The sequence below is a fragment of the Cetorhinus maximus genome, chromosome 2 (assembly GCF_964194155.1).
Source record: "Cetorhinus maximus chromosome 2, sCetMax3.hap1.1, whole genome shotgun sequence".
Lineage (NCBI taxonomy): Eukaryota > Metazoa > Chordata > Chondrichthyes > Lamniformes > Cetorhinidae > Cetorhinus > Cetorhinus maximus.
In genome coordinates, this window is record NC_135880.1 from 125,061,481 (window position 1) to 125,089,367 (window position 27,887).

The window sequence follows — 27,887 nt, forward strand, 5'->3', positions numbered from 1 at the left end:
CTCTTTTGTATTGTGCCAGCTTGTCCTGCATGGTTAGAGGTGGAGAAAGTGTATGCAGGTTGCCCGCCGAGCCAGGTGATAAATGTGCTTGGTCTGCGCAAGTATTGAGTGGTCCCATGGATGGGATGAGGACAATGACGGTGAGTGTGAGTGAATGGTGATGTCCCTTGAACTGGCAGTGAGTGAGGGCCCTGTGGATGTGTGCTGGGTTTGTGAATGTGCGCGTTGAGAGCGATGAAATGAGTGACTTACCCTGGCTGAACAGGGGAGCTCATTTATCCTCTTGCAGCACTGGGTGGCTGTCCTCTTTTGTAGGGCGTTGGCGCTGACCACCACTGCCACTGCCTCCCAAGCGGATTGGTCATGTTGCTGCCCATCCTGCGGCCAGAGCGGGGGTACAGGACATCCCGGTGGACCTCCACGGCATTCAACCTCTGACCATTGCCAGAGAGAAGGATGGAGTCAGTAACTAGGGAGTGGAATTTGTGATAGGGATCAAAGATAATGAGCAGAATTTTAATTACCGTGGAGGTGGGCTGGGGAGGTTGGGTTCCAATGTGGGAAAAATATCACTGGGCTGGAAAACTGACATGATCCCGCTCACTTCTGGGTTTCACTGGGGTGTATCTGGAGTGAGCAGGAAATCCTCATGGTGCTGTTGAGTCAGGGATTTATAATATTTAAATAATCGATTCATTCAGTCTTTAACCCTGAATTCTGGCTTTATCAGCAAACAGGTTACACAAGCGGTGTGGAAATCGCCAGGGTCAACCAGGTGAAAGCATAGCGGCTGTGCATGTTGAATGAAACTGACAGGTTGTGACGTTCTCAGACAGTGAAACTGAATAACCGCAGTCATACCTACAGCTGCTGCTCACCTCATTTCTTCTGTGAGTGTGCTCTTACTGCTTGATAGATGACTGCCAACTTCTTGCAAGTCAATTCACCTATCTTGGACCTTGGTCTGCACTTGTTGCTGTCAGCCTTAACTGTGGCATGGGAGCAGCTTAATGCAGCTCTATCTTGGACCTTTGATGAGGAACAACAGGAGCAGCAGCAGCAACATCATCAGCTCCAGCAGCAGCAGTAGCAGCTGCCTTCTCTTCAGCCACTTGACAGGACAGAGGGGATAGACACTGAGATCCAACTGAAACAAGGCAATATCCCAACATAGGACCTACAGGCAGAGGATCAGCTCTCTCGACTTGTCTGAGCCCAACTGCCTGAGGAGGATCAGGCTTTTCACAGCAGGTCATTATTGATATCGTAGCCTCTTGGAGTGAGACATCCATCACAGTGGACCAGGTGGACATGCACTGCCAGTGCCCATCATGGTGGATATCGTTAGAGGGCCATTGCCCCAGCTCTTTGTTTTTCCTGAAAGGAGAGAAAGCAAAAAGTTACGAGCATGTGAAACAGATTGTGTATTGAGGGGAGAATGACACCAGCTGTGGAGGAGAGATGTCAATAGGATGAGGGTGATTGTAAGGGCTATTGAGAAGGTGCCTGAAGAGACAGGAATGATTGGAGCTGCAAGGTGTGTTGGCCTGAGGAGTGCCATGCAAGAGAATGCTGGGAAAATCAGAGAGTGGTGATTGGCACCTGGAAGTGGGATGCCACTCACTTTTCCTGCACTCACTGAACTTCTTTGTGGACTGTATCCAGGTTCAAGGGACTACAATCTTGCTGCTCACTTCCTCGGCACTTCCATCCACACTTGCTTGGTTTGAGATGCAGGCCACTCCCTCCCATCCATGGAAAACACTACCTCACTTCAGTTATTCAGATCCCACAGCAGAAATTCCAGAGACCCAGGTGGTAGCTTTCCCAAAGTCCTCTCAGCATTCCTGCAGCAGCTGAAGCCTCAGGAAGCAATGTACAATTTAGCTATCATTATGATCCCCGTGAGGAAGCCAGAAACCAAAATAACCAAATTTACTGAATGACCCCCAAATGAAAAATTTACCAACAAGATTTCACTTCTTGTAACTTTTTCTTTGACATGAATCAGAACCAATGCAAATTGAACATGAATTAACAGGCAAATAATACTTGAAATAAAAAAGTAAATTTCACTTTAAATAGTCGATGCAATAGATACACCTCACATAACGACAAGCATCCCCCTTCGCCATATATGGCATTACGTAGCTATATAGTTCCAAAATATGCTGTTCTTTATTCATGCAGGGTAGGTCAGGAGTCCGATCCAGCAATAGCTTTCACCTCAGAGATTCACAAGTACAATTATCATCAGCAAGACACACTTAGAACCACAGAAAAGTTACAGTGCAGGAAGAGGCCATTCAGACCATCGTGTCTGCGCTGTCCAAAAAGAGAAAAAAGAAACTAGCCGCTCATTTTAATCCCACTTTCCAGCACCTGGTCCGTAGCCTGCAGGTTACAGCACTTCAGATGTAGATCCAGGTACCTTTTAAATGAGTTGAGTGTTTCACTTAGGCAGTGAATTCCAGATGTCCACCACACTCTGGGTGAAAAAGCTTTTCCTCATGTCACCTCTAATCCTTCTACCAATCACCTTAAATCTATGCCTCCTGGTAATTGACCCCTCAGATAGAGGAAACAAGACCTTCCTGTCTACCCTATCTAGGCCCCTCAGAATTGTGTACACCTCAATTAGGTCACCCCTTAGCTTCCTCTGTTCTAAGAAAAACAACACTAGCCTATTCAATCTCTCCTCATAGCTGCAATTTTCAAGCCCTGGAAACATTCTTGTAAATCTCCTCTGCACTCTCTCCACAGCAATTATGTCCTTCCTGTCAAGTGGTGATCAGAACTGTACACAAAATTCCAGCTGTAACCTAACCAGTGTTTTATATAGTTCCATCATTACATCCCTGCTTTTGTATTCAATGCCTCGCCCAATAAAGGAGAGCATTCCATATGTTTTCTTGACCATCTTGTACCTGCCCTGCCACCTTCAAGGACCTGTGGACATGTACTCCAAGGTGTCTCACTTTCTCAACCCCTCCCAATAAATTCTCGTTTATTCAATATTGCCTTGCTGTGTTTCTTTTCTACGAACATTTGCTCCTTCGGGTCATGAAGGTCCTGATGATGCAACTTTACAGGGTTCCTTTTCGACCGACTAACCAATAACACCTCAGTTCACGGGTTTGGCCACTTCTGGGAAAACAACACTCTTTCGCATCTCCAAGCTATTCATACAACTTTCCAGGTTTTAGACCTTTTTTAGCCAGCGTGCACGGTGCCTGCTAGGGCTTCTGTCTCCTTTCCTGCAAAACAAAAAAACTGATATCTTCTTGAGAGTGGTTTGCTTCTTCTCCTCACATAAATTCTCTGTGTTCCTCCTTCTGTCTCTATGTGCTTTCTCTCTGTGTCTACATCTGTGCCTTCACCCTCTAGCTTCTCCGCTTGTAGCTTTCCTTTGTGTCTGCCAGCCTCAAGGCTTCTTTCTTAACTTCTTTCTTGTTGATACTGCTCCCAGGCCAAGGGTTCCCAGGTCACATGGGCCGGTAATTTTATTATCCAAGAAAATTACAATTGATGCAAACTCTTAAAAGTTCAAACATTTTTAAAAACAATTACAGATTCCACAGACCTCTTACAAAATACAAATTTTCCTTACTGTACTGCTTCCAACTCAAAGATCGTCATACTGTTCAGAACCCTGCCATAGTACCTTCTGGCAGAAATCCTTCCTTTAACAGAATGTGGGTCGCCATCGTGCCCACATTTTGTAATTTATCAGCAAACCTGGAAGTGGGATGCTAATGGTGTGGCAGAGTTAAAGAGCCATGGTAGAGCCCACTTCTCTGACAAATGGGTTCCTAATACCCTGCCAACCCACCCAGTGCAAATGGGTTTATTTTTTTAAAAATCCGCCCAATGGCTTCAGTCTTCCCAATATTTAGTTGGTAAAAATTTCTGCTCATCCAGTGCAGGATATTGGACAAGCAGTCTGACAATTTAGAGACAGTGGAGGAGTCAGGGGGAGCTAGGTATTGTCGTCATACAGGTAGAAACTAATGCTGTGTTTTCAGATGATGGCGGAAAGGGACAGCATGTAGATGGAAAATAGGAGGTGGGCCAAAGATAGATCCTTGGCGAACACAAGAGGTAGTGGTGTTGAAGAAGGAAGAGAAACAATACAGGTGATCTCTGGCTATGACTGGATAGATAAGAATGGAATCAGGTGTGCCTAGTCCCATCCAGCTGGATGGCGGCAGAGAGATGTTGGAGGATGGTATGGTCAACCTTGTCTAAGGCTGCAGAAAGGCTGAGAAGTGCGAGGAATGACTGTTTACCTTTGTCACAGTAACATAAGGATGTAATTTGTGACTTTGATAAGAGTTGTTTCAGGGCTATGGCAAGGGTTGAAACTTGATTGGACAGATTCAAATATGGATTTCAAGAAAGTTATACATGGCTCTGGGAAGCAACAGCATATTCAAGGACTCCTGAGACAAAAAAAAGTTGGGAGATGGGTTGTATTTTGTAAGATCGGAGGAGCCAATATTGCATTATTGAGGAGATGGGTGATGATGGTGGATTTTATAGAGAGGTGGATAACGCCTGAGGAGAAAAAACTGTTAACAATATCAGGTAACATGGAAACCATAAAGGAAAGTTGGATGGTTAGCAGTTTAGTGGGAATAGGATCAAGGGAGCAGGACGTGGGTCTCATGGGCAAGACAGACGTGATCAGGTACTGAAATAAAATATACATGTCCTCTAACTGTATAGCAAACAATATTAACAATTATGATCTTTAACCATTATGACCTATTAACACCTTTTATGAATGTCTAGGGCCAATAAATTGACTTGGACAGAATAATGAACTCAGCAATATAGTAACTGCTTTCTGGAACAAAATCCATTATATAATGTCCTTGATTAGAGCACAAAGCTGTGTAGGTCTTTCAGAAAAAGTAATTTATGTCACAAGTGAATTGGGTTATTTGCCTTTAGTTGTTTATAACCTGAAAATAATGCAAAACACTGTCAACTTTGGATGTAGGCAAATGCAGCAGGGATTTTGTACACAACAAAATCCCAAAATAGTGAAAAGATTGATGATCTTACCATTTGATTTAGTGGTTTCGGTCAAAGGATAAATATTAGCCAAAGCATCAGGAGAATTCAGGTGCTCTTCAAATAGTGCCAAGAAAGAACCTCAGTTTAATGTCTCTTATGAAAGGCAGCACTCCTTAGAGTGTAGCACTCTCTCAGTTGTGCACTTAGAGTGGCAGTCTAGATTGCATGCAAAACCCACAACCTTCCAACTTTATGGCAAGAGTGCTGCCATTGAGACACAAATTATGCTTGCCTTTTGGAAGCATGAATTACATGTTCTTAGTATTACCCATGAATTATTTTCCATACATTACCTCTCCAGGTGAGTAATTCTATATATGCCTTCTCCACAAGAAACACTCTGGCAACTTTTTATCTATTAAGAGGGTCGGCCAGCTAAATTATACTGGATTGCTGTACCTTATACAGAGACATTTTATGCTTTTTAGTTTATATTCCTATCCCTCCTCTCCTAAAGATAATGAGTTATACTAGGCTACAGTTACAAGACACCAGCTGTTCTCTGCTATCTCACCCAAAAGTTATTCTTTATAGATGAGACTGGACAACAAGGGTTGTCTTCTGTGAGACATTACATTAAACCTGATGTGCAGCTTTTAAATCAGGCTAATTGGATAATGGGACATTGGCTGTTTTCTATCCTGCTCTTCCGCTAGGGTCATTGAAGTTTATCGTACAGCTCCATTGTTAGAAATCAGATTGCCAGGCTGAGATGGATTGAACACTAGAACCTAATGTTTATTCACTTTTAACCTTTTATTTACAGACACACATTGCATATCATGTACCTCCAACCAACAACCCATTCTTTCAGTCTCCAACATATACTCTATTGAGTAATCAAATAAACAGGTGAACAAATAATCAAACGGTTAACCCCTTTAAGATGCTACATTCAGTTAATATTCAACAACAAATGTGAATTATGGAACTTTTCCTTACACTTTGATGAGCAAGTATTGGTAATGTTTCTGCCTTGTATTGAACAGGGGACCTTTCGTGTGTAAAGCAAACATGAGAACCATTACAACTACAGAAACAAGGCACAGTCTTCAATACATATGCTCTTTTTGTAAGCCAATAGAACCAATAAAACAAACAAATTAACAAAGGTAACAGCCCCTTAAAGGGGCAAGACTTCAATATATAATCTCGTTTTAATAAAACCAAAAATCAATAAAATAAACCAATTAAAAGAGGTGACAGCCCCTGATGCGACACTGTAACTAAAACAAAATGTCAAATAAAACTTACAATATCAAATAAAAATATCATTTGCGGGGGTGATGATGCACCCCAGCCCCATGGCACCACCGAGGTTGCGGAAGGCCTTAAGCACACCAGTGGACACCGCATGCTCCCTCTCCAGGGCCACCTGGCCACGGACATAGCCGCGGAACGGGGCACAGAGATGGGTCGGGACGACCCCTCAACAGAAGACTTCAATATATGCTCTTTTAGCAAAACAAAAATCAATGAATGAAAGAGAGGGCGACAGCCCCTAGTGGGGCGCTGTAACAAAATCAACATCAAAGGAAACTTAACTAACTAAACCAAAATATCATTCCCAGAGGTGGCAATGCACCCTAGCCCCCGCGGTACCCACTGATTGCAGAAGGCCTCTAGCATACCAGCGGACACCGTGTGCTCCCTCTCCAGGGTCTCCTGGCCATGGATAGCCGTGCAAGAGGGACAGGCTAGACAACCCCCTCAACTGAAGACTTCAATATATACTCTTTTAGTTAAACAAAAATCAATAAGTTAAACAAAAATTAATAAATGTGAGGGGATGACAGCCCTGGGCACTGTAACTAAAACAGAAACATGAAAGGAAATTACAAAATTAAATGAAAATGTCATTTCCAGGGGTGACGATGGTGCCCAGCGATCGAATAACGCCTCTAGCGTACCAGTAGATACCATGTGCTCCTTCTCCAGGGCTACCCGGCCATGAATATAGCCACAGTAGAGGGGCAGACAGTCAAGTCGGATGACCCCCTCAACTGAAGACTTCAGTATATATGAGCACAGATTGAGATCCATCACCAAAATACAATTAGATCCAACTGATATACAATTAGCACCCATAACTACCTCTGCTTCTATCAGATAATTGAACACAGCCAGGGATTTTCCTGGTTTGTGTAGCTCAGTACTACATCATGCAGTGCAGTTCATAGAAACAGAAAGCACAGAAAGAGGCAACTCCTCATCCTCAAATAGCTGTCCAATTCTCTTAAAGTTATTTATAGAATTAGTTTTCACCACCTTTCAGGTAAAATGTTCCAGAACCACAGTACTGCATTTGAGTGTTGGCATTGTTTTTGTGAGCACACAAACAGTCTTGGAGTGGGACTTATTAAATAATTTATTCATTGATGAGATGTGGGCATTAATGGCTAGGCCAACGTTTATTACTCAGCCCTAATTGCCCTTGAGGAGGTGGTAGTGAGCTACCTTCTTGAACTGCTGCAGTCCACGTGTTGTAAGAATACTCACAGTGCTGTTAGGGAGGGAGTTCCAGGATTTTGACCTAGCGACAGTGGCAATATGTTTCCAAATCAAGATGTTGTGTGGCTTGGAGGGAAAGTTGCAGGTAGTCGTGTACCCATGCATCTACTGCTTTTGTCTTTCTAGGCGGTAGAGTTTGTGGGTTTGGAAGGTGCTGTCGATAGTGAGCTGCTACAGTGTATCTTGTAGATGCTACCTGGTGTTGCCACTGTGTGTCAATCGTGAAGGAAGTGAATGTTGAGAGTGGTGGATGTGGTACCAATCAGGTGGGCTGATTTGTCCTGAATGGTGTTGAGCTTCTTCAGTGTTGTTGTCGTGCCTGCAAGTCATCCAGGCAAGTGCGCAGTATTCCATCACGCTCTTGACATATGCCTTGCAAATGATCGATAGGCTTTGAGGAGTCAGGAGGAGTCATCGCAAAATTCCTAGCCTCTGATCTGGTTTTGTAGCCACAGTATTTATACGGCTGGTCTAGTTATGTTGCTAATCAATGGTTACCCCAGGATGTTGATAGTGGAGGATTCAGTGATGATGATGCCATTGAATGTCATGGGGAGATGGTTACATTCTCACTTGTTGGGGAATACTCCTTGCCTGGCACTTGTGTAATGTGAATGTTAATTACCACTATGTAGCCCAAGACAGAATGTTGTCTTGGTCTTGTTGTATACGGACACAGACTGCTTCAGTATCTGAGGAGTTGTGAATGGTGCTGAACATTGTGCAATCATCAGTGAACATCCCGACTTCTGACCTGATGATAGAGGGAAGATCATTGATGAAGCAGCTGAAAGATGGTTGGGTCTAGGACACTAATCCGAGGAACTTCTGCAACAATATCATGGTGCTTAAACCCATAATCTTCTGACTCAGGAGCAAGTGTGCTACTAACTGAACCACAGCTGACACGTGAAAAACTAATTTCAGTGCAACACTAATAACTGCAACCCCATTTTCCCATTCACCAACAGTCCCACATCTTGGGCCAGATCTACGTCTCCCACTTGACGTGTGATAAGGTCACAACATGCTGTGTTTAGTTTTTTCTTGCTGAAAAATAATTTTCTTACATCTTCCTGGCCCCACACCATTTACATGTGGCCTCTTTACAGATCAGGAAGATCTTGGGTACAAAATGTGCACACACGCTTCTCCCAAGGTCAGGGTTCCCATTGTGAGGATGACAGAACAATTGCATTTCTTCCCACACAATTTTCGTGTGTGGAAGCCCTAAAAAATGAACCTCTTTGGATAGTTCATGACCACTGAGGGAACCTGGCTAAGGAGTCAGGAAAGGTAAATGTAAAATGTTTCGACACCTTCAATGTCACTATTAGATGCTGTATTGTAATGTATTTGTGTTTTTAATGCAATGATTTGTCATAGTGATCTGTCCTGTAAAGGTATGTTGACTCTGACATTGACTATCATTATATAAATATTGACATGCATTACAGTACTTTTTCCATTGAAGTAAGTGCCATAATGCGTTAAAAGTGAATGACTCCTCTGGCTGTTTAAAAAAAAAACCTCCTTTTGAAAGCTGAAAAAAATCTCTGTACCTGCTCCTTTTCTGTGATTGGCAGGCAGCCTGCTTTGAAATGGATATTGGACACCACCCTGTTCTGTCATTATCAGGCAATGCAGTTGGAAGCTTTTTGTTATGACAGCTGTAGCCATTATGGGTTTCAAATGTTATAATGGCTTCAGCTCAGCAGGCGGAATATTGATCCAAGGATACTTGACATTTTTAAGAAGCTGCAATAGCAGAATATGCCTTTGACGTGGTTTCTTGTTTGTTCACAAAATCTAATAGGCACTTGAAGTGTTTCAATGATTTTTTTCTTTCCAGTATTAATGGTAGTGTGTTTGAATTCAGGGTTTTGTTAGATTGTTAGAGGTTTAATTTTTTTCCCAATCATTTTAAAATAATTCCCATTGCTATTGCATGACTCGAGGACTGCACATGATGGATATTCTGAGGTATGATTATGAAGAGTACATGGGGTGCATGGAGGTGGCATGGGTGATATGAGGGGAAATAGAATGGCATGAGGGAGTGGGTGGGGTGGTGGAGGTGGCATGGGCAATCTGAGGAGGCATGGCATGGCAATGGAGTGGCATTGAGGTTAATGAGACCTTTAAATGATGTTGGTGGTTGGGCTGCTGTGTGGAAGAGCTGAGGCAGGCCTTCTAACTGCCCTGCCTCCACACCAGGCTCCTCATGCACTTCACTGCGACTCGCAAAATGCACTGCGAAACCAACCCCAGTGTGAAAAGACAAAAATCCAAGGCAAAGTCACACATAGGCTGGGCAGGCATTTCGGCAATTAGTGCGCAGGTCGGGTTTCTCGAGGCCACCGGAAAATGTGGCCCCTTATCTTCCCTTTGTCATTAACCATTACAACAGCTTGGCTAAAATACAAAAATAAAAACCACCATGAAATAAACATTCCAAACCAAATTCATGAATGAAATGCCATATTGCATACAAATGGAAAGTAATCACCCTTCTTTGTTTCCTTAGTGCCTGTCTTCCGTGTTCATTTGTCTGCCCTAGAGTTTCTTCCTAGTGCTACCTTAGTAGCTGTAGTATTGCTGGCGGCAGGCTGCAGACTTTTAAAGGCTGTAGATGACCTTGGAGGATGACTTTGAGGTGCTCTGAGCCTCGAAGGCTTGACTGCAAACTACGTCATCTTGGCATGGGTGACAGCAGTCTGGGCTGACTGGCTGACAGGCAACAGCAAGGCACCGATGAGGTGTGTGGATGAATGCTGTCATCCTGAGTGAGGGCAGCAGATTCCTGCCCAATGGAACCACTGCCACTGCCACTCCCACAGGTCAGCACCTTAGTAATCTTTTGGAGGACATATTGCTGGATTGCTATGGCACCCTGCAAGACCCTTTGCACACTGTAATCCAGAACCATGATGCCAGCAGTCTAAGCTTACATGGCAGCAAGGTGACCTTGCAGGACAGCAGTCTGACCTCCCACTCCAGCACTCAAATGTTGAGTGTTTGCTGCTTAAGTGCAATAGAAGTTGCAACATTGGTCATTGGATGCTTCATCATGGTTGGGTCCACAAGTGTGGCCACCACTTCCATGATCGAAAGGATGGACTCCTAGCTTGCACAAAAAGCCCTGTGCTAAGTTGGTACTGGACTTCTCCATGCTCCTTGACATTGAATGTAGGCACTGTGGCAGGTTTCCCAATGCAACAAGCATTTTGTTCTGCATATCCATCAATGTTCTTCTGTAATAAAAAACAGGAAATGCAGGCAGCATGCATGAAGAGAAAAACAGAATTAAAGTTTCGGTTCAATGATCTTTCATCAGATCGGTTTCTCTCCCTACAGATGTACTAGTTTTCATCATCACTCTCTTCTTGATGTTCCTCCACTGCCCTTTCAGACTGCATCTCTTGTATAGCTGAAAGGAAATCGCATAAAGATAAAAGTTGTGGTGAGGGGAGGGGGGAAATTTAGAAATGCATGCACACACGATCTGCAGCTTGTAAAACAGAAGCGATTGTGTGATGTTAGGAAATTTAAGGAGGAGGATTTGGAATGAGGATACAGTCATTTTGGGTAGTTTAGATCACAGCCTCAGCAATGGCCATTCCAATATTGGCCAGAGCCATTCCTCCATGGGGGTTAGGACATGTCCCCCTCCGGTTAGCTCCTGCTGCCTCATGTTGTGTGCCAATTGTCCTGTAATAGAAAAGGAAGTGTGTCAGTGAGTGTGGTGCAATGCTTTGGGTGATATGGCTGTCATGGTTTAAAACTGGCAGTGTGTGCAAGCTGTGAGATGTGGCTGTGAGGCTTGCAGCAGTACCAAGGGTGTGAGTGTGCAGCGAAGCATCTGAATGTTAAGCATAAGTCCTGATTGATAGAAAGTCTGAGTGCTGAGGGTGTGATAAATTGAGCAGTGGCTGAGGCTAGTGGTCAGATATGGCATTTGAAAATACATTCACTGACCTTCACGAGATCGTTGAACCTCTTATGTCACTGCAACTAGGTCTCGGGGCTTCACTCTGGCACTGACCTCCATTGCTATCGCTTTCCACTGCCTTTTGATTGTGTGCCTGGAGGGCCTTAACCCTGATGCAGATACAAGACATCTTTCTTCCTTTACAACTCCTCCACCAAGACCTTTAGTGCAGTGTCTGTAAACCTTGAAGCCCATTCTCTCCCATGTTGTGCCATTATTCACTGTTTCCCAAAACAGATTCACTTCCTTCATGATTCCCAGCGTCAGCTCTAACCACAATGCGCTTCCCTTTTAAGCAGTGCAGGACAATTTTAAGTAGCGCTAGGAAGTTACGATTTTGGGCCCCTTGCTGATACTCATAGCCAACAGTGCAGTTAGTGCTGGCTGGATGCAGAAATCATTATAATGAGCAGGCATCACGAAGTTGGCATGCTGCATACATTTCAATCAATGGGTGTGGGTTAATTGTGCATTGCTATCCACACAACTATTTTCGGGGATCTAATTTAGCACTATATATGTTTATAAAATGTTTTAGGCTTTACTTTAATATTTTTTGATAATCCTTTCTTGTAACCCCTCTGCTTCTTGTATTAAATTTATAATTCCCTCCTGCGCTTTCCATATGTTCTTTGTTATTAACTGAATTTTATTTTTGACATTTGTCATAAGCCTCCTTTTTTCGGTTTTATTTTAACTTTATTTCCTTTGTTATCCACAGCACATTAGCTTTGAATGTTCGCTTCGAAGGAATAAGCATAGTTTACACTGAGTTATCTCTTTCCTGAATGCCTTTGGTTGCTCCATTACTGTTGTCCTCTACAATCTATCTGTCCTAATCACCTACTAATAATTCTGGTGAAACTGTGTTGGGTGGTTTTGCAAAGCAAGCAATAGCAAATTGGCAGACTTGCCCGATGGTTATTTCCATTGACTTCAATATTAGTAAGTGACTCACATAGTTCCATTGGTGTAAACAGCATCACTCCCTTCCACATACTGCACCTGTGTTGGGTAGACATGCTGCACTTGTTGTACCTGAAAAATTAACAAACAACACTTATTGCTTTTTAATAACTGTAACACCTTAAAAGTTTTATGTATTCCCAGCAATTCCTCTCAATATGATAACTAACTTATGTTAACATTCTATTCTGTCATAATTTTCCATCACATTGTGGTCTTCACTTGTTTTGCTGTCATGTTTGAATTTTGCCATTCATTTCATTGCAGCGCTGATTCAGAAGCTTGACCTTCTAGCTAGGTAGCACTAGCGGTACTGCATTATTTACACATATCTATGATTGGCTGAAGATGATCACATAACATGGTTCTCCAACCCCTTGGTCTGACCACCATTTTCATTACTACTGCTTTAGAATTCTCCTACTTCTTCCCACTCGCTGCTGCTGTCACCAACTGACCTGGTTGCATTAGGCACATGGGACCTCCAGAGTCATTTTTCTGTTTATAGACACCTCATTCATATTTTGGGTCATGTCTACCTACTGCCCTGCGGACTTTCTTTCACCATCTCTTATATTACTACCTGCTTTTATTTTGAAGGTCAGTTTCTCTACCCCTGCCCACTGGTTTCATTCTACCAATCCCCTACTTGGTTTTCTATCCTCATTAGCATCTGTGTCAAGCATCAAGTCTAACAACTTGGGCCATTCATCTTCACCATTACGGGCATCCACTGCAAACATCATGGACCCCCAGTAAGGACACGATGCCACTCACAGATGATAACTGGTCCAGGATGGATAGAACATATAAGCTAATCTAAGCCTAGCCCATAGCTGTGCTGGAAAACATACTTCTAGCTTTATTGCCAGTGATTGTGCTTAAATGCAGTTCTACTTCTTTTTGGAGTTCTGATCCAGCTTTAGTGTTTTTTTTAAATACCCATTCCTGGTATTTCTGGGTTTTCTTTTTCCTCGTGTCTCCATGTCAGTAAATCTGAAAAATCAGCAATATATTAAAAGTCCTATGTCTGTGCGGACATCCTGTCTACAAATTTACTTTCCTTGGTATGCTTTTATTCTAACTTTGTGTCAACTTTTCTGATGTTAAATCCCTATGTCCCATCCTTACATCTATATTAATATAGGAATCTGCTCATATAAACTTGCCATGATCTAAATACAATCGCCCACTGGTTGTGCTTCTCTCATTTACTGAGGCAGCTTGCCATCAAAGAGGAATGGAAGACTGAGCCACTGCAATGCCGGCAGCAGGCCACAAATAAGTACTTAAAAGGACAGTGGCCAGGAAGGGCAGAGATCAGACCTGAGGCAGGGTAGAGGTTGATGGAAATTGTGGAGAGCAGGGGTCTTGAATCAGGACAGGGAAACGGGAGCCTGTGGTGGCTTGCCTGCTTGGAACATGAGGTTGGGACTAGCCTTCCTGCTCCTCCCTGCTCTACATTCAGCTAAGTCTATTTTAAAATGTTAGCTTGTTGGTTCCAGCTTGCAACCATCCCTTTAAGGACTACCTGTAAGGCTGCATGTGTCCTTGAATTTCCACAATGCAGCCTGCACTCTCAGGGGAAGCTGATATTACAGAGAGGGTTTTAAACAGCTGTTGAGTCCTTTATTTGCATATGCAAAGAGAAAATGCCTGCTGCAAACATGCGGCAGGGGCACCTTTTTAGGCTTACGCCAGTGTGCCAGGCAGCATACTTTCGACTTGTAATGAACAAGTGTTTCCTGCCTGGTACATTGAAGCCTGTACATGGCCAAATTTCTTGATGCTCAGTGTATAATGTCAAGGGAGATCTACCTTCCTCCATTCCCTCTTCAGTAATCTTTTTATTGTAGCAGCCCTAATTCTCTCTTGCCTGTACACATCTCTTCCACGAACTTCATCTGTGGCCACCAATGGCTACTCCCAAGCTTACTACAGGGAGATAGCGTGGGAAAGTGGCATTGAGGTAGATGATCAGCCATGGTCTAACTGAATGGTGGAGCAGGCTTAATGGGCTGAATGGCCTAATCCTATATCTATGTTCCTACTGAAACACGTGATGTTCCTCAGCTTTATTTACTTCACAAACCTTTCATCACTCCCTGTTACCAAGCATTTATCACTCGTGTGCCACCACCAAGCTCTTTCCCCCTTCACAGTTAAATTCCAAAAATCACAGAAATTGCTGTGAAAATACTCTATTTTTAAAATTTATATGTGCAATAATTTACTGATGAGGGAATGTGGTTTCTCTATTTCCTGCTTGTTGTTTTAACGTTGCTACATTTTTCTCCCTATTTTTCTTCTTCATCCTTTCTCTTATCTCTCCTCTTCCCTTGACTCTACCTTTTTCATGCTCTGTTCCCTTCTACATCTTTCTATTTTATATCCTCTTCCCTTTTGGGTGGCAAGTGGTAAGTGGCACTGCATGCCATGGTGCAACAGGGAAAGAACCACCAATGGATACAGGTTGCATTTGGAGTGGAGGGAAAATTGAGCCGTTCAACAGTTCATCCTCTTTCCCAGTCACTTGTGATTCTCCCTACCTCCTTGGTCCCATCATTTTTCCTACCCCTGAAACTTACTTGCTCACCCCCTATATCCTCTGTTCCCCTGTTATCCACTGTCAGAGATCTTATTCCTTGACATCGCACTCCCACCACCCCAACCTGACGACTTTTCCCCCAAAGGATGATAATCAAGAGGATCCCTCACCCTGAACAGATTTACCTCTCATTCTCTTTTCTTATCTATTTCCTTGAGAGGCTTTCCAAACACGACGTTCTCTTAAAGACGACAAATTAGTAATGAGGAAACACACTGCGGTAATTTTAAACCCCAAGATGGTAGGAAGTGGGGTGGGTTAAATTCTTAAAAGTCTGAAACTCCCAACCCCAATCCACCCGAACATGTCTACTCCCAGTTTAACTGGGGTGAGTGAATACCTCCTCAAGAGGCAAGTCAGTGATTTAAATTATCTTATTGAAGCTGTGTACCACAGATTTAATGGTTGCAGTTGGGATTTCCAGAGTTCAGGAAACCCAACAACTGAAGGGAGGCAAGAACTGTCAAATTAAGCAGGTTAGATTCTTTTATAGAACTTCTTGTGGCCCAGGTAGCGCAGGAATGCTTCTTCTCAGTTCCTCGAGCTAACCTGCCTCGACTTCCCTGCCCACCCTCCCTATCCACCGACTCCCCCACACCATGATTTCCAGCTTGACACATGATTTGCACATCCCCCATGATCCCTCCCTCTTTCCTCTCCATTTCCCAGCTACGGTCTTCTATGCTGGACCAGGAAGGCAGCAAATCAGCCAGCCTCTCAATCTTGCTGGGAAATGGAGAAAAAAAACCAAATGAGATCCTATGCTAAATTCAGCAAGAGCTCTAAATTCATCACCTTTCCCAGTTGCTACAAGATCCCCCTTAACCTGCAAACCTGCATATGTCTAGGCCACTGAATGTACACCTCCTCACTCTTTCTCACAATTCTCTGGTGTGTCCAATTAACACAGAACTTTTATAAATATCAACAAAACACATTTGAGTTAATTAGCTGAATTCAAGATGTATCGGTTTTTCTTTGAAACTTGAAACAACACTCATTATTTCTTCTCCCTCATTCCAGGCTCTTCCTTTCACCTTGTTGACTTGCTTCTCTGACCCCCAGTGTCTCTTCCTCGAATAGGTGATAGAGAGTCAGGAGGTGAGCCACTTACTGCAGATACTCAGCTTTTGATACAACCTAGTAGCCATGGCATATGCGTGATTTGTTCCCCCTCCCCAGGATGTTATGATGAGGAACTTGGTGATGATAATGCCATTGAATTGTTGTTTGATAGCACCATTGATGACTCCATCACTATTCTGATGATTGGAAACAAGCCTACAAAGCAATTAGGCCACCTCCCAACTGTTGCAGTGTTTTGCACACAGTAAATCAAGTTGCAAAACCCAGGAATTAGATTAACTTGATGTAGACCATATTGCACAGTACATGAGAAATACAAGCAAGTATGCCTACACACTCAAATGTAGGAGACTCATCGGGGGACTAGAAACTCATCAATTGAGGTTTTTTTTTAAATGCTGAGTTTACCTAACCAATGATTTGTTAGCATATTTATAACTTTTTTTGAAACACATCTTCTTGTATAATTTCTTTGTCTGCAACTGTCAGCCATCCTGCCTTAGCAGATGCTACATGACTGATTTTGGCACAAAACTGTAGGGGATGAGGGTCCCAATGCTTTTCAATATTAATCAGAAATCATGGCCAGGCGTTCTATTGATTTTATCTTATTCATTCATGGGATGTGGGCGTCGCTGGTAAGACCAGCATTTATTGCCTACCCATAATTGCCTTTGAGAAATTGATCTTGAATTGCTGAAGTCTATGGGCTGAATTTTATGCCGGTGGGATTTTATGGTCCCGCCAAAGTCAACAGACTTTTGAATGGCTCGCCGCATTTTATGGCCCCACCCCGACAGCAACGGGGCTATAAAATTCCACCCTATCTGATGAATGTACACCCCCACTGCTGTCAGCTAGGCAGTCCCAGGATTTTGACCTAGCAAAGGTGAAGGACCAGTGATAAATTTCCAATTCAGGATGGTATGACTTGGAGGAGAACTTGGAGATGGCAGCGTTCCCATGTACCTGCTGCACTTATCCTTCTATGTGGTAGAGGTCATGAGTTTGGAAGGTGCTGTCGAAGAAGATTTGCAAGTTTCTGCAGTGCATTTTGTAGATGTTACACACTATAGCCATGGTGCGCTTTGGTGGAGGGTGTGAATGTTTGTGGTGGTGGATGGGATGCTGACCAAGCGGGCTGCTTTGTCCTGGATGGTGTCGAGCTCCTTGAATGTAGTTGAAGCTGCACTCATCCAGTCAAATAGAGAGTATTCCATCACACCCCTGACTGTGCCTTGTAGAAGATGGAAAAGGTATTGGGCAGTCAAGAGGTGAGTTATTTGCCATAAAATATCCAGCCTCTCACCTGCTTTTATACCCATAGTATTTAGGTGGCTCATCTAGTTAAGATTCTGGCCAATGGTGGCACCCAGAATGTTGATGGTGGCACATTCAAATGAAATAGGAGCAGAAGTAGGTCAATCAGCCCCTCAGGCCTACCTCGCCATTCAATAAGATCATGGCTGATCTCTTTGTGTTTCAAGATCTACATTCCCATCTATCCCTGATAGCCTTTGATTCCCTTGCCTAACAAGAAACTATCTACCTCTGCCTTAAAAATATTCAACAACCCTGCCTTCACTGCCTTCCGAGGCAGAGTTCCAAAGTCATGCAACACTCGGAGAAAAAAATTCTCCTCATCTCTGTCCCATAAGGGCGATTCCTAATTTTAAAACAGTGCCCACTAGTTCTGGATTCACCCACAAGAGGAAACATCCTTTCCACTTCCACCTTGTCAAGACCATTCAAGATCTTATATACTTGAATCAAGTCATCGCTCATTCTTCTAAACTCCAGTGGAAACGAGCCCAGCATATCCAACCTATCCTCAAATGACAACCCGCTCATTCCAGGTATCAACCTAGTAAACCTCCTCTGAACCACCTCTAACACTTTTTACCTCATTCCTTAAATAAGGAGACCAAAAGTGCACACAGTATTCGAGATGCGGTCTCACCAATGCCATGTATACCTGAAGCATAACATTATTACTTGGATGTTCAATTCCTCTCGTAATAAAGGATAGCATTCCATTAACCTTTTTAATTACTTGCTGTACCTGTACACTAACTTTTTTGTGACTTATGCACGAGAATACCTAGATCCCTCTGCACCTCGGAATTATGCAGTCGTTCTCCGTTTAAGTAATACTCTGCTTTTTAATTCTTCCTGAAATAATGAACAACTTCCCATTTTCCCACACTATATCCCGTCTGCCAGATTTTTCCCCACTCACTCAACTTATCTATGTCCGTCCAGAAACTCCTTATGTTTTCTTCACAACGTACTTTCCTACCTATCTTTGTGTCATCTGCAAATTTAGCTACCATGCCTTCTCTCCCCTCATCAAAGCCATTGACGTAAATTGCAAAAAGTTGAGGTCCCACCACAGACTCCGGTGAGACCCCATTCGTCACATCCTGCCAATCAGATAAAGATCCATTTATGCACAAAGATAAAAACAAAAAGCTAAAAGCTACTGCGGATGCTGGAAATCCAAAACAAAAACAGAATTACCTGGAAAAACTCAGCAGGTCTGGCAGCATCGGCGGAGAAGAAATCAGTTAACGTTTCGAGCCTTCATGGCCCTTCGGCAGAACTGAAGCATAGTTAGAAGAAGGGAGAAATATAAATTGGTTTAAGGTGGGTGGGGGGGTGGGGGGGAGGAGGAGAGACACATTGAGGGTGTGGTGATTGTGGAAATGAGCAGATAATCAAAAGATGTCACAGACAAAAGGGTCAAAGAGGTGTCGAAGGTGGTGACATTTGTCCGAGAAAAGTGCTAATTAAGAATGGAAGACAGGATATTCAAAGTACAGCTCTAGTGGAGGTGGGGTGGAAAGACTAACAAGGTTTTAGTTTAGATTTAAAAATAATGGAAATAGGTGGGGAAAGAAGAATCTATATAAATTATTGAAAAAAAGGGGGGGGGGAAGAAACGGGGTGGGGATGGGGGGAGGGGGAGTTTAAGATCTAAAGTTGTTGAATTCAATATTCAGCCCAGAAGGCTGTAAAGTGCCTAGTCGGAAGATGAGGTGCTGTTCCTCCAGTTTGCATTGAGCTTCACTGGAACAATGCAGCAAGCCAAGGACAGACATGTGGGCATGAGAGCAGGGTGGAGTGTTGAAATGGCAAGCGACAGGGAGGTCTGGGCAATGCTTGCGGACAGACCGAAGGTGTTCTGCAAAGCGGTCACCCAGTCTGCGTTTGGTCTCTCCAATGTAGAGGAAACAGCATTGGGATCAACGAATGCAGTAGACTAAGTTGAGGGAAGTGCAAGTGAAATGCTGCTTCACTTAAAAGGAGTGTTTGGGCCCTTGGACGGTGAGGAGATGGGAAGTGAAGGGGCAGGTGTTGCATCTTCTGCGGTTGCATGGGAAGGTGCCGTGGGAGGGGGTTGAGGAGGAGGAGGTGATGGAGGAGTGGACCAGGGTGTCACGGAGGGAACGATTCCTACGGAATGCCACCAGGGGGGGTGAAGGGAAGATGTGTTTGGTGGTGGCATCATGCTGGAGTTGGCGGAGGATGATCCTTTGAAAGGATCATCCTCCGCCATTTCCGCCAACTCCAGCATGATGCCACCACCAAACACATCTTCCCTTCACCCCCCCTGACGGCATTCCGTAGGGATCGTTCCCTCTGGGACACCCTGGTCCACTCCTCCATCACCCCCTACTCCTCAACCCCCACTTATGGCACCTCCCCATGCCCACGCAGAAGATGCAACACCTGCCCCTTCACTTCCTCTCTCCTCACCGTCCAAGGGCCCAAACACTCCTTTCAAGTGAAGCAGCGTTTCACTTGCATTTCCCCTAACTTAGTCTACTGCATTCGTTGCTCCCAATGCGGTCTCCTCTACATTGGAGAGACCAAACGCAAACTGGGCGACCGTTTTGCGGAACACCTGCGGTCTGTCCGCAAGAAAGACCCAAACCTCCCTGTCGCTTGCCATTTTAACACTCCACCCTGTTCTCTTGCCCACATGTCTGTCCTTGGCTTGCTGCATTGTTCCAGTGAAGCTCAATGCAAACTGGAGGAACAGCACCTCATCTTCCGACTAGGCACTTTACAGCCTTCTGGGCTGAATATTGAATTCAACAACTTTAGATCTTAAACTCCCCCTCCACCCCCCCCCTTTTTTTTCAATAATTTATATAGATTCTTCTTTCCCCACCTATTTCCATTATTTTTAAATCTAAACTAAAACCTTGTTAGTCTTTCCACCCCACCCCCACTAGAGCTATACTTTGAATATCCTGTCTTCCATTCTTAATTAGCACTTTTCTCAGACAAATGTCACCACCTTCGACACCTCTTTGACCCTTTTGTCTGTGACATCTTTTGATTATCTGCTCATCTCCACAATCACCACACCCTCAATGTGTCTCTCCACCCCCCCCCACCCCCCACCCACCTTAAACCAATTTATATTTCTCCCTTCTTCTAACTATGCTTCAGTTCTGCCGAAGGGCCATGAAGGCTCGAAACGTTAACTGATTTCTTCTCCGCCGATGCTACCAGACCTGCTGAGTTTTTCCAGGTAATTCTGTTTTTGTTTTCCATTTATGCATACTGTTTTCTGCCAGCCAGCCAATCTTCTATCCATGCTAATATGTTACCCCCTACACTGTGAGCTTTTATTTTCTGCAATAACCTTTGATGTGGCATCTTATCAAATGCTTTCTGGCAATCCAAGCGAAGTACGTCTACAGGCTCCCCTCTATCCACTTCACATGTTACTCCTTCAAAGAACTCTAATAAATTGGTTAAACATGATTTTCCTTTCATAAAAACATGCTGACTCTTCCCGATTATCTTGAGCTTTTCTAAGTGCTCAGCTATAACCTCTTTAATGATCAACTCTAAAATCTTCCCCATGACAGACGTCAAACTAACTGGCCTACAGATTCCTGTTTTCTGCCTTCCTCTCTTCTTGAATAGAGGGGTTATGTTTGCTTCTTTCCAGACTGATGGAACCTTTCCAAATTTATGGAATTTTGGAAAATTAACACCAATGCATTTACTGCCTCATTAGCCACCTCTTTTAAGACCCTAGGATGCAGTCCATCAGGACCCGGAGACTTGTCAGCCCTCAGATCTATCAGTTTGCTCAGTACCAATTCCCTGCTGATTGTAATTTCACCAAGTTCCTTTCTCACCTCCCAATTTACAGCTATTACTGGAATATTTTTTGTGTCCTCTATAGTGAAGAAAAAAGTAAAATATTTGTTCATTTTGTCCGCCATTTCTTTATTATCTACTATTAACTCCCCATCCTCTGTAGAGGACCAACATTCACTTTACCTACACTTCTCCTGTTTAAATACCTGTAGAAACTCTTGCTATCTGTTTTTACATTTCTAGCCAGCTTCCTCTCATACTCTAATTTCTTTCTCCTGCTAACCCTTTAGTCATTCTATGCTGTTCTTTATATTCTCACCAATCATCTGACCTGCCACTCACCTTTGCACAGTTATATGCTTTTTCCTCCAGTGTGATGCTTTCCCTAATTTCTTTAATTAACCACAGATCACAGGTCTTCCCTTTAGAATTTTTCTTTATAGTAGGAATATACTTATTCTGAGTATTTTGAAATATCCCCTTAAGTGTCTGCCACTGCTTCTCTATTCATCTATCCCCTAGCCTAGTATCCCAGTTCACTTCAGCTAGCTCAGCTTTCATGCCCACATAGCTGCCCTTATTTAAGTTTAAAATACTAGTCTTAGAACCACTCTTTTCCCTTTCAAACTGGATGTAAAATTCAATCATATTGTGGTTGCTGCTATCTAGGGGTGCCTTCACTCTGAGGTCATGAATTAATCCTGCCACATTACACAATACCAGGTCTAATATAACCTGCTCTCTGGTTGGTTCCACAATGTGCTGCTCTAAGAAACTATTTCGAAAGCAGTCTGTGAACTCCTCATCCAGGCTACTCCTGCCAATCTGGTTTTTCCAGTTTATATGTAGATTAAAATCACCCATGGTTATTGCCGCCCCTTTATCACAAGCACCCAATATTTCTTCTTGTATACTTTGTCTTAAATTGTGGTTACTGTTAGGGAGCCTGTAGACCACTCTCACTAGTGACTAATTTCCCCTACTATTCCTCATCTCTACCCAAACCGATTCTACATCCTGATCTCCTGGACCAAGATCATCTCTAACTATTCGACAAATGCCATCTTTGATTAACAATGCCACCCCTCCACCTTTACCTAGCTTCCTATTCTTCTTGAAGGTCATATACCCCTCAATATTCAGGACCCAATCCTTGTCATCTTGCAGCCAGGTCTCCGTAATGGCTATCAGAACATATTTATTTACTTCAATGTGCGCTATCAATGTTCTTACATGGTTATGAATGCTACGTGCATTCAGATACAGAGCATTTAGTTTAGTCTTCTTGTTATCTTTGTGACATCTAGTCTTGATTCTTTGTCCATTCTTAGGTTTTTTCTCTCTGTCCTTTCCTGCCATTCTCCAACCCTCATTTCCCATATTACTATTTTCCTCTTTTACCTTGTCTCTAATCTTAGATATACATCTTTCCACGTTGATCCCTTGCCCCCACTATTTAGCTTAAAATGCTCTCTACTTCCCTCATTTTGCAGTTCGCAAGAACATTGGTCACAACCTGGTTCAGGGGTAGACCATCCCAACCTACAGCCCCCATTTTTCCCGATACTGGTGCCAGTGCCCCACAAACCTGAATCCACTTCCCCCACACCAGCCTTTGAGTCACGTATTCATCTCTCTAAATTTATGTACTGTTATGACCGTGCAGTTGGTACAGCTGAGTTATTTAAAAATCCCAGCGGGAAACTTTAAACAACTGTCATAACCTATAATTTTAAGTGATATTAGAGATGCAACTCTAAGTTCAGGAATCAGACCACCAGTTCTCGAGAGGTTTTATATTATATTAAGCTCAATGAAACATTTTATTCATTTACACAAGTTAAATATATAAACCCGGCTTCAAATTACTACGATCATAACATTTAACAAAATTTCCAAACTAATCTCCATTAAGGCAACAGCAACCCATAGACTTAACCAGACACCAGGCAAAGCATTTTCACCTTACAAATTCAAAATGAGGTTCTTTTCACTTTGGTTCCTATGGAGACAGTTGGAGGCTCACAGTTACTTTTGATCTCACATTGCCTCTGCTCTACACACACAAAATGGTTGTCTTGTTATACCTAGCACAGCCCATTGAATGTAAATTCTCATTGTATGACCAGCCTCTTCTAACAATAAAACCCCTTTCATAGTAACAGTTTTATTAGCAAAATTAACATATTACTTGGTCTCTGCTCGCTAGGTGGCAGAATTCACCCTACTTCTTGAATGCTCTATTCAAAAAATGCACTCTATCTTTCATACATATCAAAACTAGTACACATCAAAGCACCCAGACTAGCTGGCTTTAATCCAATTAAGACACACCCACAGACTAAACCTCTTATTTTAAAATAAAAATATTTTCCAATAATATTATATACATTAATAGCTTCATGACATTTACCCTATGCCAATTTGCACATGGCTCAGGTTATAATCCAGAGATTATAATTTTTGAGGTTCTGCCTTTCAATTTAGTGCCTAGGATCCTCATACTCTCTGCACAGAACCTCTTTCCTAGTTCTACCTATATCATTGCTACCTACATAGACCACGACAACTGGATCATTTCCCCTCCCACTGCAAGTTCCTCTCTAGCCCTGAGCAGATGTCCCAAACCCTAGCACCGGGCAGGCAACGCAGCCATCTGGACTCTTGCTTTTTGCTACAGAGAACAGTGTCAATCTTATTCACTATACTATCCCCCACTACCATTATGTTCCTTTTTGCTCTCCCACTTGAATGGCTTCCTGTACCACGGTGCCATGGTCAGTTTGCCCATCCATCCTGCAGCTCCTGCTCTCATCCAGACAAGCTGAGAGAACCTCAAACCTATTGGACAATTGCAGAGGTTGACACTCCTGCACTCTGGGTCCCCTTTCCTGTCTCATCTGCAGTCACACCCCCCGTCCCTGACCACTGATCAAATCAGAAGACCTTATCCTAAGTGGTGTGACTGCCTCTTGGTACAAAGCATCCAGGTAACTTTCCCCCTCCCTGATGTGTCACAGAGTCTGCAGCTCAGCCTCCAGCTCCATGACCCTGAGCCGAAGTTCCTCAAGCAGTGAACACTTACTGCAGACGTGTTTGCCCTGGATCACAATGTTATCCAGGAGCTCCCCCATGCTGCAGCCTTGACACATCACCTGTACTGCCATCCTTAAATGTGTTTTAAATAATTACTTGATTACATTAATCACTTATTTATGTTGCTTTTTTTTTACATATTTTATTAACTTTGCCACTAATTTGTGTACTATTTTAAACCTTAGGGATAGCATAGAACTTACCCACTTACCACATACTCATCAAACAGATAGCACATTTCTCTGTAGCAGAGCAATTCCTACAGGGTGAGAAAGATATAAAAAGGAAACAATCACCTCCTTCCCTCCCTTCACCAAACTCCCCATCTTCATTCAGTTACCTCAGCTGCACTCCATTGCTGTTTTCGGGGATGTCATTGAATGTCGAGGTGGTGTTTAGACTCTCTCTTGTTGGCAGTAGTCATTGCCTGGCAGTGGCATGGTGCAAACATTACTTGCCATTTTATTAGCTCTAGCCTCCAGGTCTTGCTGCACGTAAGTACAAATTGCTCCATTGTTTGAGGAGTTGCAAATGGAACTGAACATGGTGCAACTATGAGAAACATCCTAATTATAACCTTATGATGGAAGGAAGGTCATTTGTGAAACAGCGGAATATGATTGGGTCAGAACACTAACTGAAGGAGCTCCTGCAGCTATGTCCTGGGACTGAGACAACTAGCCTCCAACAACCACAACCATCTTCCTTTTTGCTAGGCATGAGTCCAGCCAGTGGAGAGTGTTCCCCCAACTTCAATTTTGCTAGGGCTCCTCGATGCCACACTCAGTTAAATGTTGCCTCAATGCCAAGGGCACTCACCCTCAACTGAATTCAGCTCCTTTTACAAGTTTAGATCTAGCCTGTGATGGGATCTGGGACTGAGTATCCCTGGCGGAACCCAAACCAAGCATGGGTGAGCAAGTTATTGGTGAGTAAGTGCTGTCTGATAGCACTATCAGCTGCAGCTTCCAAAACTTTGCTGATGATTGAGAGTAGAGTGCTGAAGAAGTAACTGGCAGGTTAGATTTCTCTTGCTTTTTGTGGACAGGGCAAACCTGAGACATTTTCCACTTTGTTGGCTAGATGCCAGTGTTTTAGCTCTACTAGAGCAGTTTAACTAGAGGTCTGGCTAGTTCTCTTTGCAGCATGAGTCTTTAACACTACAGGTAGTGTGCTATCAGGCCCTGTAGCCCTTGCTGTATGCAGTGCACTGAGCTGTTTCTTAATATTACATGAAATGAATGAAATTGGCTATCAATGGTCCCTAATCGGATTGTAACAACATACAATCAGGAGCTTATTACAAAGACCCTCCTGATTTATTAAAGTAGCATAAGTACCACTTGAAGACAAAGATGGTTTTCTCTATGGCTACTTGGAGAAGAACATGTGTAAGGACAACAGTTTTCCTTCTCTAAAGGACTTTAGTGAACCAGATGGGTTTTTACAACATTCAGCAATGGTTCCATTATATTATTAATTCCAATTTCTGCCATGGTGGATTTTGAACCCAGGTTTCTGGAATACAAGTTCAGTGACAATACCACTATGCCACTGCCTCCCCATCATTATTGGAGAGGGTTTTAGTTGCAGTTTGGACCTCATGTGGTTCGTAGCTCAGAGAGAAATTAGCCAAAATAAATGACAGTTAGACAGACCTGCATTATAAGCAGAATAAAACCCTAACTACTTCATTGACTACGTAGAAGGCAGGTGAGACTTAAGCTGTTTGAATCTTGTGAGGAACAGAAGCTGGAAGATTGTCAGTAGTTTGATGCTAGTGTGAGAATCTACAAAAGGCCTCACAGTGTCTTATTGCAAAGGAATGTAACCAGATTAGCTTGGAGGTATTGAAAAAGTCACCAGAACAAGGGACTGGGGCATCAACAGTCAATATAGGGTAAATGAAAGTTTTGCCTCTGAGAATAGTTGGAGGTGAGGAAAATTTCCCAGAGGACTGTGGCATATTTATGGGTGGTCCCTACAAAAGTACATAGCCTTAAGATTGTTGTGTTTTATAAGAGAATTCTTGAGGGAACTAAGAAGTAAACCTGAATGCATAACATATGTGGTTACAAACTATATTGTTAAGTTAATAGTGCTTTGTTTTTTATATACACAATAAAGCTTGTTTTGTTTAAAAAAAAAGTGAAATCTTGTGGCATAGTTCTATTGGTTAAAACAAGGTGTTTGGTTTTCTATTTAAATATTAATGGTCCCTAATCAGATTGTAACAACATACAATCAGGAGCTTATTACAAAGGCCCTCCTGATTTATTAAAGTAGCATAAGCACCACTTTAAGACAAAGATGATTTTCTCTATGGCTACTTGTAGAAGAACATGTGTAAAGAAAAATATAATTTTTTCCAATATTACTGTGGGATACTATGAAGCAGGCTTGAATGGGGTGTGTGTGTGTGACTAATATAATTTAACTGAACACAGTCAGACTGCCAGTTTTAAATCATCAAAGGGTTAGGTGTAAAAGCAGGCATTTTGAAGTAGAACAAGCTAAGATGGGATACAAGTAGATACAGCATGAATAGGAATTTGCATTAGGAGATAATTGAGGAGTTGAAATTTTAGCTGTTGAATTTCAAAAAGCAATAAAAGGAAGTTTTACAACTGGCAAAGATCATGAATGAATAAAGCAAAGTTATTAAGTTTATTTTTCCTGAAAGTAGTGGCCATAAAGACAACATGAAATATTATTATATTCTGGGAAAGGTAACTTCCAAAGAAAGTTAAGAACAATGGGTTTAAAGATGAAAGAGAAAACACATATTTAATGAAAGATTGAAAGCTGTATGGGATGTGTGACCATGTGATCTTGAAGAGTGTGCTATACGAGGACAGACCAGTGAAGTAAGCAGCCTCTAGCCACCCCAGAAAAGTGTTTTTGTTCCAGAAAGCAAGATTTTGTTACAAGCTTTGAATTTCCATTGTCGAGTGAGAGGGAGAGAGAAGTCTGTGAGATACGTCCCTGGTAATATTATTGGATTTTTTAAATAGATTAAGAATCTATAGGGAATGTTGCCTGGAAAAGGGTGTTGATTTGTGAGTCTAGCTAAGTATAAATCTTTTGGGAAAGGTTATAAGAATAAATTTAACTGTATAGCTGTAATCTTGTGTGTTTAAGTTTACTTTTCTTCTGTTAATAAATGTTTTAATTTAATACTTAAAATCTCCAAAAGTGACACATGACACATATTTTCTCGTAGTAAATACAAATTGCAAATCATTGAGATAGCTTGACCAAGTTTCCCTTTGGGATTTGGTCAGCCCGGCAACTGCCACCTGCCATATTGTAACACACGTCTGATTGTTACACTCTTTAGCGGCTGATCTGGCAACTCTTGGAACGGTTATTTTCCATTACAAAATAGGAGAGAGGCAAATTCCTGAGGGCAAAAGCATAATG

The 27,887-nt window shown here is 42.7% G+C and overlaps 1 protein-coding gene across 1 annotated transcript in view; it reads right to left on the reverse strand.

The window, feature by feature from the left end:
• The window catches only part of LOC144697377 (transcription factor RFX3-like), a 433,584-nt gene that overhangs the window by 199,622 nt on the left and 206,075 nt on the right, over positions 1-27,887 (reverse strand). The window contains exon 5 of the mRNA XM_078569355.1: positions 12,543-12,622. Coding sequence (XP_078425481.1) covers positions 12,543-12,622 — 80 coding nt within the window. The remainder of the gene's footprint in view (positions 1-12,542; positions 12,623-27,887) is intronic.